Below are 17,033 nucleotides of genomic sequence, written 5' to 3' on the forward strand. Positions count from 1 at the left end.
AATGTGTTTGACATCCACTGTGAGTAACATTCTTGGACTTCTGCCCTGGATTAATCAAACATAAATCATTGCTTCATACCAAAAGAAAGTTTTGCCAAAAATTGTGGTGGTCCAGAGGAGAAGAAAAAGAGGTTTTCTCACCTGTGAACTTTTAACTGATTTTATTCCTTTCTTTTTTGTGTGTGTGAGTGAAATATTGTGCATTAGAAAACCCACTGACAAGGCCCTGATAATTTTGTTTTCTTAGCAATTAATACCAAAAATTAAACCCCCACTGCTCGGGAGAATATCCCTGCTTTCCCCTCATTTAGTTTTATGATGGTGGGCTCTGCCAAACTTGCAGACTCAGTGCTTGGCTTATCAATAACCCAGCAATCTTCTGTTTCAGAGTTCCCTGAAGAGAAGAGGCAGCAGAGAAATGCACAAAGAAAAAAAACCATTTACCCAGGTAAGGTTTTTGAGAATGTGCAATCTGGATCTAAATCACATGATAGAACTCAACATGTCTTTTTATGGGTGTTGACAGGGCCATCAGACGCATTAACTAGAGTGCAATTAGGACTTAATCTATTGAGACTTCCCAGAGATAATGTAGAAGCAATTTAGGACAAGAGTACGATCCCGAAACCATGCAGCGTTCTGGTTTGCTGTACATTCATCAGCAGAGCCAGGCTGAAGGTTTCTTACAGGAAGAGAAAATCACCTTGCCTCACATAGTAATTGGATCGCAGCTTAGGGAACGGCTAAATTTATATGTGGTGCCAAAGTCATTGCACTAAGGAGTGGCTTGGCAGACAGCACAGTCCTCAGATGGCAGCAACTGTTCAATTTTACTGTTTCCCCTAGCTCAGGTAAAGGGCAGAGCCTGAGCTGGACCCTTTATCTGCATCCGGACACTGTTTTTTTTCTGTTGTCCCCTGGGCTGGTCCTCCTCAGGGCCGTGTTTCCTTTGTTTTTTGTGCAGACAGTGGGAGTTGAAGCCTTTCCCAGCAGCCATACGGTTACTGTTTATAGATAGAGGGATGCGGATAGCATTTCCCCTAGCTGCAGAGGGAGCCAAGAGTGGCATCATTATCTTCACTAGAGAAAGGTTGAGCCTCCCCTGCTGCCCCTTTGGCAGGCTCAGTGCACACAACCGAGACGTATGGTTTTCCTTGGAGCCGATGGAGCCTTAAAATCCCATTGATTTGCAATAATAGCTGTAATAAATTAGAACATGCTGCACTTGAAATGGGCTCCATGTGCAGCTGAAGGGGTGTGGTGGGCAGTCCGGGAACTGTTGTCTCTGCCTGTAGGGTAGAGCAGAGCTAGCATCCCTGTGGAATGTGTACAAGTACAGCTTAATTGAACCTTAAAATGGGGCACGGGCTTTCTTCCTACATCTCCTGTTACAGGGAGTTAAGTCATCAGTGAGATCAGAAGAAATTTGTTTTCCTGCAAATGTAAGATACGTGTACATATATGTGTGCGCACATGGGAAATTAGAAATGAAGGCACAGTTGAGTCATTTGGGGTATGTGGGAGGCACTGTCCTTCCTTCCCTCCCTCATTCCTGGAAATACAGAAAAATGCAGAGAGAATGAATTCATATGCTTGCTTCCTCTGCCCAAATCCAGACGCTGGAGCTCAGGAGTTTGCCTCTGAAAGCCTTTTAAAGGGCTTCACAAAATTAATGGAGTAACCTAGAATCAGCTCTGCACCACGAAAATATGATTCCGGAAACCACCCAGGGAAAAAGACTTTACACTGTATACACGTGTGTGTACACCATGTAAGCAAAGGATTTTTATTTGAAAATGAGAACCACTGTGGTAACACTGTACGAAGTAGCCACTTTTTTTTTCCAAGCAATTCTTTAGGGCAGGAAAGATAGAGAAAGAATCTTATATAGTGACATGCTTTATCCAGTCAGGGCATGTCCTAGCAGTCTCCCAGCTCTAGGGCATTACCCAGAGCAGTCTGCGAACCTGGGTATTGGTTCAGAGGAATGTGCTGTTTGAAACAAGAGCACACCAAGTGCCCAACCTGGTCCAACAGCCTCTGGGTCCTGGGGCATGGCTCATAGGGGTAAGTGCAGACACAGCCAGGCAAGTTCGTAGCACTACTCTTCAAGGGTAGCCACCCTAAATAGCTAAAATAGTTTCACACACCTAAACTGAGATACCTCAGGCTGGACACAAAACAGCTTTGGAGTTGAAGGCTTGGCTTACTTAAGTCCGCATTATGAACCTTTTTGTCTTTCTCTTTGTCCCTACTACATATGTAGTGACTGAAAAGTGGCCACAGACTTAGACTGTGTAAATTTGTGCACCTGCATACCTACAGATATGTATAACGTAGAGCAGATATGATATTATTAGTTACTGGGAGCTCATCATAAAAATGAGTGGCAACGTCACGTCCACATCAGGGCACAGCTGAAATACATGTTAAACTGATTGTCTAGAAGTCATGTAAAAGCAGAGTTGTTAGTCATGCTTACCTGCCTCTAGCAGTACTGAAGAAAAAAGTTTTTATTCAGCAGAATTGCAAAGTGGAGCTTCCTGGGAAGTACCAGGCACCAGGCAAAACACAGAGAAAAGTGGTTCTCCAGCGCAAGGTAGGAGTCTGGTGCTCACCAGGTGCTTGGGTGCTGGTTATACCGCCCTGTCGTCGGATCCACAACCCCGACACGCTTCCCCATCTTCTGCCTGGCAGCTCCTGTGAGCCGGTGGTGGTAGAGGAGATGGTGTTGGTCTCTATCTATCTTTGTGTCTTCTTGCCAGAAAAGAAATATCATGTTTGGGAGTTTTTGATCAGCTCCTTGTTCTCATCACATCATTTACATTGCATAATGAAGTTAAGTTCCTTTTTTTCATTTAAGTTTCATTTCTTTATCTCCATGCTCTCCATTTGCCTAAATTAGACTGCAGACTCTTTAGGGGCACATCTGGGCTTTCTCCTTTTGACTTATTTTTTTTTTTTTTTCATTAGCATCTCTCTGTAGTGCTGTAAAGAGGTGTGGTTCAATAGCATGCAAATATGCACTATCAGTAATCATCAATTCCCATTTATCCTTGATAATCCCTAAAACCAGTGATGAGCACCATTAATGACTCTACATTTTTGCACTGTCATTTGTCCTTTTTTCTTTCTTTTTTTTTTTTTTTTTTGTTTTGTTTTAAAAAGCAGTCTGCCCTACATTTTTTAGGAAAGTGTCCACATGCTGGATGTGAAATACAGAAATACATTCAGGCTGAGCCATAGCCCAGCTTTCAACCCTTGGGACTTAAACTTCTTGTTCCTCCAGAACAATGGAAAGACTATATTCTCCTTCTTTTTATATTTTTTTAATTATATTTTTGGCTTTTGTTGTATTTGTTTTTAACTTGTAACAAACAGTAATTTCTGTGATTTGGCTTTACCGTGGTTTGCCTTGCATTTCAAAACTCTACCTGCCTGTGTGGGTGACTTGCCCTCTTGCTCCTTCCACTTGGTTTCAACTGATCAAGAAATTGCTGATATTTCTGTACACAAAGTTTCAGAGGGACAGATGCATGAAGGTTGGGATCCTACCCTTCTGGCATGTTCAGATCTCGCTGATAATCTCTCCTGGCCATTCTTTTCTTTTGGGAGAAAAAAAAAAAAAAGCTGTCTGGGGAATGGGATTTTCAGTAGTCACATTCCCTGGTTGGGAAGCGTGGATGATCTAGAGCTTTCTCACCTTTTCAGATGGGATCCATCTTTAGTAGGCGAGATTAACATCCATCAACTCTGTTGTTCAGTGTGAGGCTTGTGTTTGTTTAATGAAAAATATATTGTTTGTTTCATCTCTTTCAAAAAAAAAAATACAAATGTGGTATTTATCTTTTTCTATAGACAAAACCTAGCAATTAAATAATGTCATTAGAAGAATATTAATAACTGTTTTTGTCCTGCTGTAATAACGTGCTACCTCCATGAAAGCCTTGAGTTTGAGCTGTGCTGCAGTGATGGGCCTGATCCCAGATCCACTGAAGCTCTTCCCTTTGCATCAAAAGCTTCAGAATGCACAGTGCGTTGTGTCAAGTATGAGGCAGTGAGTGCTATTGGTACTGCTTGCAATCAATCCAACCAGCTGCTGGAGGAGCTGCCTGTACCCCTCAGAGCCCTGGGTAGGATGTGCACATGGACTGCTCATCACCTTGGGCATCATTGCAGCTGCTGTAGGCAGTCGCTATGCCTGCTGGGCTCCTGCAGCCAAAGCTGGACAGCAAGCATGGAGAAGGACACTGAATCACAGAGTAAGGAAAATGCCAGATATAATTATTTCCAAGCTTTTAACAGACAAGTAAGGAAATATTTGAGAGATGTTTTACAGCAGTGCTCTGTATGTACTTTTCCTTGTAATCTTTTATGGGATACTTAATTTGCAATTCAGATTCATCAAGAGGAAAGCAGTTTGCACATACGTGTCAGCATGGCAAGGAGATGTGTATATGCGAAAAGAGAGAATGGAAAAAAAAAACATCTCCTGGACTCTACTTGTAGTTGGTTATATGCATCTTTGCCTTCATTCATATAGAACTCGCATTACTAGTGCCAGAAAGTGGCCAGAAAGACAACCAGAGTTTTAGCTAGTCAGCTGATGTCAGCTTTCTGATAAGCAGACTTTGGCTTATCACAGAAAACCACACATGAATAGGAACTTTGACTGTTGCTTAACCATATGATGGAATTAGCATATAAGTTGGGTTTGTTTTTTTTTTCCCCCACTATTTAGTATTTTAAAATCACATGAAGCTTGAAGCAAAATCAGTAGGAAATATGATGAATTTAGAAATACGCAATTGATTACTTCTGTGTCTGTATTAACAGACACAGTATGAACAGCTGAAATTACAACATAATTCATAATTAGTATATATTTAAATAGGATGAGGAGAAATTAATTGAGGTAACATAAAAGACACCATTACCAATGTGCAAAGACTGTGTACTTTAGAAATTAAATTATTTCCTCAGATTGCTGAGCCATAATTAGTTTTGTTATTTTTTGCTTCTAATAGGCTGATCTGGGTGAACAATTAACATCAGTCTTGTAATCTTCTGGATTTGGTTGCCATTATTAGGAATTGTAACAAAATGGTGATTGTGAAAGACAACAGTGCCACAGAGACTGAATCGAAGTTTCCATAGATAATTGCACATATGTCCACATGGCCTAACAACAATGATGAAATCTGCTGTCTCCAGAGATGTCTTTCAAAGCCTGCCTTCCATTATGCTGCTAATGCTGATAAATGTGTCTCTTATAAGGCCAAGTGCCTGTATCTCCATGACAATTCATGAAAGTGATTCATGCAAAGAAATTGTTCATCAGCTTAGAATTTACTTATCCTCGTCTCTTATTTCAGCACAATTACAGCACAGTGCACACTGGAGTTTTCATCAGAGTGACATTTAGGACTTCAAAATGCCCAACTCAAAAAAAAAAAAAAATAAACTCTTATTTAACACGTCGGTTCTTCTAGAAAATAGTGCAGATTTTCGCATGGGATGGGTTTGAACATGACTGTGATTTAATGATTTTTTTTTCCTTTTTTTTTTTTTTCCCTTTTCCCTTGTGAGTAGTTGTCTGTAGCAGGAAGAGTGGTCACATGCTGTTCCATCCTAATAATAATAACAGCAATGACAACAGTAGTGCTTCCTATGCTGAAAGGGAGCTAGGTATTCCATCTTTTTCTCACAGTGCTGTGAGATCCAGTTAAAGAACACAGTGAAGTGCTTCTTCACTTTGCAGGACAACTGTGCAGCTTAGCATGTGTTTTTGTGCTTCACAAGCTGAAGAAGCCCAAGGTTTGGGATTATGACAGGGAAATTTGTTAGAGTAGTTTTAATTTCATGATTAATTTCATGATAAAAGTGAGCAAATGTAGCGTGAAAAATGAAGTGCCAACAAATCTCTACACCTTTCCAATGTAGTCGTTCTTGTTTTCCACAAAATTTGCTCAGGATTTGAGAAAAATTAAACACTGAGCACCAATGAGCACCTTTGCACTGGCACTTCTGCATCACTGAACACTTGCACCTGATTTTTATTTCTCTATTTAACTCTGGTCAAGCTGCTTTGCAAATTTAACCAGGACCAAACCATGAAACGTGTCAACTGTGTGGTTTGTGTGGCACTGTCTCTGTAATGTTTGTCTTCCTAGCAGACATGGCTCAGAGGGTGGGAAGAAAAGATTTTGGAAAATGAGCAACTGCTTGTGCTTCTCTTCTAATGTTGTTTTGGTGGGGGACTTGTTCTTGGCAGGAGGACAGTGCTGATTTGAAGTGTCAGCTTCAGTTTGCCAAAGAGGAAGCAGCGCTGATGCGTAAGAAGATGGCCAAGCTGGGGAGAGAGAAGGACGAGCTGGAGCAGGAGCTCCAGAAATACAAATCCATCTATGGAGATGTGGACAGTCCTCTACCTACAGGAGAAGCTGGAGGCCCACCCAGTACCAGAGAGGCTGAGCTGAAGCTTCGGCTGAAGCTGGTGGAGGAGGAGGCCAACATACTGGGCAGGAAAATAGTGGAACTGGAGGTGGAGAACAGGGGGATTAAAGCTGAGATGGAGGATATGAGGTGCCAGTATGAGAAAGAGTGTCTCAGCAGGGACCACATTTCAAGCATTCCTACCTCACCCTATGGCGACTCTGTGGAGTCGGCCACGGAACTGCGCCGACACCTGCAGTTTGTGGAAGAGGAAGCAGAACTGCTGAGGCGGTCAATTTCCGAAATCGAGGATCACAACAAACAGCTAACCAATGAGCTGAACAAATTCAAGTTTGAGCCAGGCCAGGAGCCGGGCTGGCTGGAGGATGCAGCGTCCAAGTGTGGCGGGCCATTGCAGGAGGAGCTGAAGTCTGCCAGGTTGCAGATCAATGAGCTGAGCGGGAAAGTGATGAAGCTGCAGTACGAGAACAGGGTCCTGATGTCCAATGTGCAGCGGTATGACCTTGCTTCCCACCTGGGCTTGCGCACTTCCAGCCCCAGGGACAGCGATGCTGACAGCGATGCGGGTAAGAAGGAGAGCGACAGCGAAGAAGGTCGCCCACTCCAGCCAAAGAGAGAGGGGCCGATCGGAGGTGAGAGTGACTCCGAGGAGATTTATGAGAAGACATCAGGTTTTGGGAGTGGGAAGCCGTCAGAAGTCAGTGACCTGTGCTCCACTGACTTCATGCGAGCAAAAGAGGACACAGAGTCCTTAATTAACATCAAACGTGAGGCTGAACGCCTCGAAAGGACCGTAGATCGTCTTATCACTGACACAGACAGCTTGATTTATGATGCAAAGGTGCATATAACCAGCAGCCCATCCACTGAGCAGGATTTCAAAAGTGATGAGCGAAAGGAAGAAGACAGGCATGAACCAGAGCTTCTGGATGCCATCAATGCCAGGATGAAATCTTTCCGGAAAGAGCTACAGACCTTCCTGGAGAAGGTTGATCACATAGGGGAGGGCCTTAAGGAGCAGGTGGAGGACCTCTCACCTCTTCCCCATCTCACAGAGTCTTCCAGTTTCCTATCCACGATGACGTCTATGTCACGAGACTCTCCCATTGGTAACCTGGGGAAGGAGTTAATCACAGACTTTCAGGTAGGTCAGCCCCTTGTTTGTCCTCTTTCTATTTATCCTTTCTGTTTCTTGCTGGCATTGCTACCCTAGAGCTAATTTTCCTCACAGCTGCTTTGTTATGATTTCAGACCTGCAATATATTAAAGTGTGTAATATTAAACAGACACTTTTATAGGATTTTTCTTTTGTTTGTTTGCACAACTCTTTTGATTTAGAGGCGGTTCCTCATGGCAAAAAAAAAAAAAAAAAAAAAAAGCTAATCCACTGGTACTATGGAGGTCTGTGTTCTTTTTGTCTGTAACAGCAGTGTTTCCCTGTGAAAGAGGAGATTAATTTAAAGAAAAAAAATCCTAATGAAAGTAATTTCGCAGCCTTTCTAAGAAATGCGTGGAGGTCTTTATTGTGCTCTCCGGTAAAAGGGTCAGGCATGTTTCTCAAAAGCCTTGCCAAAAGAACCCAACCCAACCACCATTTTCTAAGTGATATGTTTTGAAAAGCCTGCTTACAGCTCACTCCCCTAACCAAGCAGCGGGTGAGAAGCACTGTAGCCAGCGAAGGACTGCCTTGCCTAAAGCCTTGCCTATGGGCGCATGTCTAAACTGCCACAGCTGCCACAGTGGATATGGCTTTTCTGCACAGCACAAGTAAGGAAGGAAGAGCTTTGTATCCCGTATCCTTCATGACTTGTATGCTTGCTGTTGGTTTGACTCATGCATCCTCATTGCATGCGCCTCATAACCAGTGTTTGCATTCTTTTTTCCTCTCTTTCTCTTTTTTGCTTTTCAGATGTTTCAGCCCATCATTTTGCTCATCCTCATTTTAGTTTTGTTCTCTTCACTTTCTTATGCCACTGTGTTTAAGTTGTTTTTTCTGTTCATGCTTTTCTTTGTCTTGTAGTTTTTCAGTCGTCTACCTTACCCATTTTTGTTTTCTTTATTCCCTCCTGTCCTTTTGTTCTTTTATTACAAACTGCCCATGCACCTAACAGTCCAAACTGAGGGATCAGAAGGAGTGGCAGCTCAAACAAGATCGTGGAGAGGAGCGAGAAATTCACCACCAGCGAGTCATCACCGACCCACACCGCAGAGCTGATGGAGACATAAAACTCTACAGGCCAGGAGACAAGGGCTGTTTCAGTCTAGAGGTCAGCAAAGCAGCCCCCTTGCTCACTGCCTCCTGCTGCCTTAGCCAGGATATAAGGAATAGAAGCCAGGGGTTGGGGAAGTAAATTGGGCAAGACACAGTACTTGTGTTGTGAAAATTTTGGTGACCTCTTTCTCCCTCGTATAATTTCAGAGAAGCACATTGTTTCTGACTGTGGACTGGTCAACCTGCTCCCAGTAGTTCTGCAAAGTGAGAAAATGTGGCTCAGGGACTAAGTGCAATTTAGTATAGTAACAAAAAGCCTCTGTTAGAGATTTTAGTCTCTAACATCAAATTGTGCTTCTGTGACTCCAGATTTCACCTTGTTGGATCTTTTTCAATCCGGAAAGACTACAGATAGTGAGCACTTTACATTTTGTATAGCAGTATTCTGTGCAGGAAAGGGTTTGGTGCTGGTGTGCATGGGAGCATAGCAACTTTCAGCTTACAAGAAAAATCTTATTTAAAGCAGAATTCCTCCATTGCTTTGGTTGTTGAGTACTTTTCCATTCATCAAAGACATTGATCAGTTTTTATTTAAATCGTCATCCATGCAGAGGTCATATCAACCTCAGTGAGTATCTCTTTAGCTAGTTGCTCATGAACATAGATTGTCCAGACAACTCATCTTGAAAAAGACAATTTCCAGCCTGTCCTCGTAGAAGCAAGTTTGGAAACTTTTTCTGCAAGCCACCAGCAGGCCAAATCCACCTCGAAACTGTGGTGGGTAAAGTAGTTGCTAGCGAGGGAGGATTTTTAACATGTTTTTAATGCTAAAGACACATGCAAAGAGGCCTTAGTAAGTCTGAAGCCCCTGATTAAATCTGGAAGAAAGGAGAATGCTGACTGGCACAGCTGTGTTTGTCAGTAAGTGATAATAAGCACCAGAAAGCAGGGGTAGGAAGAGGGAGCATCAGGGTGGCTGGTAGCCAAACAGCAACATGTTGTACTGAATGCCAAAGAGAGAGTGGCTCTTCATCTTAATGCAGGTAATTCTTTGCTGGTTTTTGTTTTGTGTGTTTTAAACTACTCTGATAGTGTAGTGTTTTGGTAGCACTGAATAATTAATTTGTTTAGGAGATTGTCAACTTCTCACATTTACCAGCCATAACAAGCCTCAGAAAGGATATCTGTTCAATCCAGGACACTGTAAGTCTCTGGCTGAAAGGTAAAGTCTTTCTTCAGCTGCAAAAGGGGAAGATGAGGTAGAGCACAGTTGAGTGTGGATCCTTTTGCAATTGTGTTGGTCCGTAGTCATGTTAGATTAGGTCAGAAAATGATGAAAGGAAATGTTTACAATATTTCTGTTTAAATTCTGTCAATTTTGTTAATTCCCTCTTGCCTTAGATCGGGCACATTATTATATTGCCATGCGTGTGTGAGTCCTCTGTTAAGATTAGAGATTTGGGTAGTTTGGGCACAATCTCTTTACTTTCCTGAGATGAGATGGAATATAAACTGTGCACAGAAAACTGTTTAAACACAGGTTGAGTAGATCTGACCACTGCCTGATGGGAATGAGCCCAGTAAGTATAATCAAAGGTAGAAACTATCCAGTTGGCGTGGGTATGTGCTCAAAAGGTGAGCAAGCATGGACTTTAAATGTCCCGAATGTGAAAATCTTTAAAAACAGTGTGCTTGATTCAGTCAGGTTTACTTAAACAACAAAGAACACTGCATTGCTTTATACTGAAACTTTTCAGTGGGTGGACAGCCAGTAGAAATCCTATAGTCTTTAACAGTTAATGCTATCTGAAGCAGAAGATTCCTCCAAATAATTTTGAATATTATCAGTTTAATCCTTTTCTAATATCATGCACTGCATTAGCAAAAAAAATAAAAAAAAAATAAAAAAAAAATCTACTATTCCTTTATGCCAGACAAAAGGAAAAAAAATAATTTTCAAATACCAAAGGTTTTTTTTTTTTAATTACCACAGACATTTCAAATGGAAATCTTTCCATTCCCACATATAAGCTACTATCTGCTTCAGTTTATGAAATGATCGCATTGTTCAGTGAGTCGTATTGATTGACGGTCTTCTCACTGTGCGCTGACTTTCAACGTGAGAAGACATTTCATTTCAGTTAGGCAAACGATTTCATTATAAGCAAGCAAAACCTTCTTTTCCAAAGTGAATTTTAAGTTGAAAATGTCCCAAGCAATGCTGAGCAGCTTCCATTTAGCTATTTTCTCTGTTTTTAAAAATAAGCATCGCAGGAGCCTAATTGTTTGATTAAGAACAATGAATGCAAACTGACTTCTGCTTGAAACTACCCTGTAGCCTAACTGTAAACATCTGCCTTTGTTTGGTCTTTGCACTGCAGTTGTTAGTGCAACAGTATTATTAGAATGTATTTGCGTATTAAAGAGGTGGGTTAGAGTCATAGTCCAAGGGAAATTATGTCTTGAAATTGACTTAAGACCAGGGCTTTGTTTTCTTGCTGAAACAAGCTGTTCAGCTGCTGTTGCAGGAGGCTGGAGACCATTGTGGTGGATGTTCAATCCATTATTCATGACTTTAGCAGAGCGGGGTTATGGTGGGAGGGGGAAACCATTTTTCAGCACCCAAAGAAAGGCGAGTGATCAGGCGAGAGATGCCACAACTGAAAGGCATGGAGGAACTAAAAAGGGTAACACACTGCTTTGTGGAGTAAATGCCAGGTATAATCAAATGATTAATATGGCAGTGAATGGAAGCCAGTGCAAAATGCAATAAATAATTTTTCATCTGGTGAATTTCAACCAGTGGAATGGCCATAAACAAAATGCAGCTTCTTTAAAGCAGGGCTGCAGAGTCTCATGTTTATTCAGAGATAATAAGACATTCTAGAGAAGAAAAAAAATCACTCTTTCAAAAGACTGAATACATCTTATTGCAGTGTTTGATACCAGATGTTCTAAAATATAGCCGTATTTCCTAGCAGATTCTGATTGTTCAGTGACAGTGTATTGTTTCTGCACTTACTGAGTGTGTATCACCTAAGGCAAAAGTACTCATCTTTGCATTTTACATTTGGGTACTGTGATTATTTTCATGCACAACCTTTAAAAGCTCACAAATTTGTTTGTATGTATAAAAATGGCACAAAATTTCAGTTCCTCGAATTTTATGAAAAAAAAAAATCATTGATTTTAGTTAACTTAAAAGGTTTGATTTGTCACCAGAGAATTAGAATAAAAGCAGGTATGGCAAGAAAGATGAGAGCATGTCTTCAGAAGAAAGTTTTCCATAAGATAGATCTAGTAGTAGATGAGAAGAATTCATACTGAGCAATAATTTCTTCTAGGCCATTCTTAATCTGCTTGTCCATTTTTCTTACCTATTGTGCCCAAAAAAATATGAAGCAGCTGTATTACTGTGAATTAATTTCTGGTTTAAGTGTGAACCAATCAGATACAGTGATGTTCAAGTTAGGTAAGTCTTTTTACCACCTGCTTTGAATCAAATCTTCAGTATGGATCCATTTTGGACACATCAGAATTTTGATCTGTATCTTGGATATTCTATTTTTAGATAGTTTTAGAGTCTGTACTCCTGCTGTGCAACTTCCATAATTCCCCTTGAGAGCTTTTCAGCTGGGTGGCTTTTGCAGCAGCTCCAGCCGTGCACTGAAAATTTGCACATCCTTTTCTTCTGCCCTAATTTAAGATTTTGTTTTCCCAGAAAGGAAATAGTGGATGTTTTCTACACTGTGATTTTTCTGTATTTTTAAATAAATAAATAAAAAGAGGAAGAAGAAAGAAAAAAAAAAAAAAAAAAAAAAAAAAAAATATTACATAAAAATAAAAGTAAATTAGTGTGCACTGTGCCTCCAATTTAAAGTTGTGGGAAGAAGAAAGACAAGCATGAGCTGAACTGTACTTCTTCCCACCAAGATTAGGGGCAGCAAGAATAATTTACTTTCATGAATTGTGTTCTTTCTTGTTATGCAATGTTCCCTAAAGGTTGACCATATAATGACTTAAAAGACCCTTTATGATGTAAATCTCGATATCTCAGCCCTAACTGAAGTCTATATACTATCCATACAGCGAGATGGATTTACAAAGACTGGGAGCAAAGTGTTTTTGTGTTTTCATAGAGCTGGAGACTCTTCATGTAAGCACAGGGAAATAACCACACAGTACCTGTTGTGCACTTGTAAATGGTATATAGATCATATATTTTTAAATGGGGGAGGATAAAAGTACATCTTCGGAAGTAGCCTCTGAGGATCCAGTTAGATGTGTATTGCCTGTCAAAAGTAATATAAAAGGCACTGGAAGTTCCTATCAATCTGCTTTATTGTATGTAAGCAATAATCAGGTATAAAGTGCAAAAAAGTAGTCATTTTTAGAGTGTGTGGTCTAAGGCATTTTAAGATGGCAGCAGGTGAGCAGCGTAAAATGTTCTTCTTTAGTCTTCCTTACAATTGTACACAAACACGGGAGAACATCTTTCCACCTTGCCCCCCCAGGCCTTAAGGTGCTCCATCCATTTTGAAAAAAGGCTGCAAAGAATGATTTTGTGGAATCTAATGTTCATGGTTGTTGTATACAATTCAATTCAGAGACAAACAGAGGTTTGAATTAGCTATGGTAAAATCATACAAAAAAAACCAAGCCATACCTCATGGTAATCATAGTAAAACAGTCAGCAGAAATGTGGAATGTATGAGCCAGAAAGTAGCTTGAAAATCCTTCAACTTGGCAAGAAAGTCAGAAAGATGTTGGTGGAATGAGCTGTGGCGATGACCCCCAAACTGTGGATGACATTAAATATCCTTGTGTGGTAAAGACAGCGGCATCAATTAGCTTGTTCTGGAGAGATACCAGGTGAGACAAAATGGCTTAGCAGAAGGACTTAGTTCCATCTGTCTGGGATGACAAGGGTGGAAATAGGTGTGGAAAAGTGCTAACTGGGTTTTATTGGAAAACTTTTGGTTGTTGTGGAGCTGCAGATGAAGTTCAAATGTTTCTATGATGTTTTGATGGAGTAGCATTAGCCTGTAGTTCCTACTGTAGTGTGTTTCTGTGTCTCTAGTGAGTTTGTGCCTGTTACTGTGGTGTCAGTGTGTTGTGTGGTGGCCCTCACATTCAGGGCATTTTCTATTCCTCCTGTAGCACACCTGTTACTGAGAAAAAGGAGACAGAGTGGAAGTCAGCAGGATATCAACTTCTGTGTTAATTTTGTAGCAGTGTTGTTTTCCAAAACAAAACCACAGTTGTGCCACAGACTGAATCCAGCCGATTATACGGAGCATACAAACATCCACCAATGCACTGTCAGGTGCCTGAGCTGCATATACAAATATCACTTGGTACATTTTTATGTATTCTTCATTTATTATCCAGACATTAGGCCCTTAAGCAGCCTTATCTCCCTTGATTTGAGCAGTACTAATCCCACTGCTCCTAATAGACATGACATTATGTGAAATGATAGGGTATGAAGAGCCCTCAGGTTGTGTTGGAAGTAGAATGTTGTGCAGCTCTGCAGTCATGCATTAACTGCTTTTCAACACATTTACCACTTATAAAAATATATCATACTTAAACAGGCAAAGCAATTGTAAAAGGATTTACACTCTTAAGTGTGCATGTAATAGTATATTTGCCTTTATGATGCATTTAATCTCTTCCTAGTAATTTCAGAAGCTATCACGCAATCCTAGTGTCCAGGTTTCCTGGAACTTGGCTTTGCATGGGCTGCATGCTTTAAAAAAAAAAACTGCACCGGTTTATCATTTTCATGTTCTAATTTTGCAGACAAAAGAGATTCCCAGTGTATATGTAACTGTGTAATCACAATTAGCATTAGTCTAAATTGCAACATGTGATCTTGTAGCAAATTGTTGGAAAATGTAAATGTGAAGTGAGTAGTGAAAAAGTCCAAACCTTACCTTCCTAGTTGAAGCTTTTGCTGCTCTGATTCAGTTTCTAGTTTCAGGAGTCCAAAGACAAATTACCTTTCTAACTGCCAGAATACGTAGCTCTATGACTGTAGACAGTCATGCTAAGATCAGTTATACTTCATGTATATTTTAAATTAACAATATATGAATTTTTACGAGAATTGTGCTGTTTTCATTTCTTGAGGCAAACTACAAGATATTTTTACATGATTATTACCCATGGGAGGGAGTTGCCATGTGTAACTGTTTTTGCCAGATAGGCTTGGCACAATTCTGAGTGATTTTGAATTCACGGAAACACACATTTTAAAATTACACCAGAATTAAGTAGGTACACTGGTTCTTGTTTACCATGTACCTAAAAAGTGGGTGAGACAGTGAATGTGTCAGCTCGCTCTTGGTCACCTTCTGATGCCTTCTGGAGTGCTGAAGGCGTCACTTCTTCACACACAACACAGATATGCACAAGTCAATGAGGGTATCAGAATTGTAGAATGGCTTAGGTTGGAAGTAAACTCGGAGATCATCCAGTTCCAGCTCCCTGTCTTGGGTGAGGTTACCAACCACTAGATCAGGCACTACATCAGCATCCATTATCCAGTGGATCCAACTTTGAAGCCTGAGGGGATCTCTTCTCTTAGTGTGTCTTTACTCAGAGAAGAAGGTGTTTGGTGGCAGAGTGTTTTCTGTGGTGGCACTGCTGGTGTGTGCAGAGAGCCTGGCTGAGCAGCACGCCTGTGCAGGCAAAGCATCCAAAGCATGAGAGAGAAAATGGAGGACACAGAAAGTGCTGATCGGGAATCTAAGTGCCACAAGATTAATTAGTGCAGCATAAATAGCAAGGTCTGTGACTCTACCTTCTTGGGTCTCTATTTTTGAATTAAGTAACTGTCAGGAGCAAAGTGGATGGGGTGCCAGATTTATATTCAAAGTAAAATTGAAATTATTAAGATTAAAAAAGCGGTTGACCTAAAGGAGAGATCCTTAAGCATAACGGTCAGATCTCAGGCGCACCTAATTCGTCATCGTGACATTTGTGGAGCAATTTTTTTTGAGTCAAAATTGCAGAATTAAGTCAACTTGTGCAGAGAGCTGCTCTGTGTCTGAAGAAAAGAACTTTAAATGCTTAATTTCTTTAATAAATGCTGTCCCATTAACTGTCTAATCAGAAGTATTGCAAATGAATAAATAATAAGGTGCAAAATGTGTACATCAGATACATCTTCTGCAGAGATGTTAAAATTCACTAGCTCTGATTACCATAGTAATACATGCTACCAAATATGGAATCCTGCAAATAGGAGCTGGTCTGGCAGATGGCATTCATGGTGAGCTGTTTCACTTCCTTGTGCAGTCCTGGAGCTGAGGCCCGAAGGAAGGAATGCTACAGGCAGCACCAGCATCACAGCTTTAGCCTTCATAAGAAGCCACACAGGACATTTCCACACATGCTTAGGACATTGCTCCTTATTTGCACACTGTGCTTTGGTTTTAACTGTTGATAACCATGAGTTGTACAGATGTCTGTCCTGCGGTTCTTCTCTTTTTCCCTTTTTTTCCACAACCAAAACCCATTTTCTGCTAAGCCCATCCTTTTGTCTTGCTGATCAGCTGAGGGATTCCCATGTTTTACCTGTACAGAGTGTATCGATACAGGAGCTTCAGGCTCAGCTTGAGCAGGAGGCAAGACTTCACCAGGAGGAGCAAGAAAAGTTTACAGAAAAGATCATTCAGGTAAATACGAAACCCGACTGCTATGAGACGTGTGGCCATGACTCGTGGCGTGGACCATGCTGTCCTGGTGGAGCCTTGTTGAGCTCCCTGGGAGAGCTTGGAGGCTGGGGAAATGCAAGCGCATAAAGCCTGTTTTGCTAATTTGAATCTGTTTTCTCCAATTGTTGGAGAGCAGTTTTGTCTTCCGGTGTGTAGACTGTGTTAGAGAGAGTCCATGGTACTGGACAAAACTGAGCTGTAAGGGGGGCACATTGCCAGATGGCCGCCTCAACAGAGGAGTGGAAGTTGAGGCAGGGATAAGGAATAGTGCAGAGAAGAGTACATCAGCCCTGTCAGCCCTCTGTGAGGACAGGAAGGGTACATTTGATCTCTGAGGGCATGTTGGGTTCTGTGCCTTATTCCAGACTCCTCTTAGCCCAAAGAAAACCCAGCTTTTCTCTGAAGCTGGAGGAGTTGTACTTTTAGTAACTGAGACACGAAACAGGATCTTTTGTATCCCTCAGTGCCCTGTGTTTCTAACCTCTTGTTTGTAAGTGGTGAACAAATCATATTTTGTTATATGGGTTTCCCTGCTTTTTTGAAGGCTGGAACATATGAGCTAATCCTTTTGTGATCTCTAGCTCCTAAAGCAAAACAAACGTTACTTATTTTTGCAGGCTGTTTGGCTCTTAAAAGAAGTT

At 41.1% G+C, this 17,033-nt stretch overlaps 1 protein-coding gene across 5 annotated transcripts in view; it reads left to right on the forward strand.

The window, feature by feature from the left end:
- The first annotated feature begins 388 nt into the window (after positions 1-388).
- Positions 389-17,033, forward strand: part of MTCL1 (microtubule crosslinking factor 1) — a 49,325-nt gene continuing 32,680 nt past the window's right edge. The window contains exons 1-5 of one of the 5 annotated variants that reach the window (XM_042835234.1): positions 392-448; positions 2,525-2,599; positions 6,275-7,600; positions 8,568-8,723; positions 16,261-16,353. In XM_042835234.1, coding sequence (XP_042691168.1) covers positions 419-448; positions 2,525-2,599; positions 6,275-7,600; positions 8,568-8,723; positions 16,261-16,353 — 1,680 coding nt within the window. In that variant the 5' untranslated portion in view covers positions 392-418. Of the gene's footprint in view, positions 449-2,524; positions 2,600-6,274; positions 7,601-8,567; positions 8,724-16,260; positions 16,354-17,033 lie in introns of all 5 variants that reach the window. The other 4 variants (XM_042835242.1, XM_042835250.1, XM_042835259.1 and 1 more) reach the window with 4 other exon arrangements.

This window comes from Centrocercus urophasianus, unplaced genomic scaffold (assembly GCF_019232065.1).
Source record: "Centrocercus urophasianus isolate 14NV4802_14NV808 unplaced genomic scaffold, USGS_Curo_1.0 seq_11, whole genome shotgun sequence".
Lineage (NCBI taxonomy): Eukaryota > Metazoa > Chordata > Aves > Galliformes > Phasianidae > Centrocercus > Centrocercus urophasianus.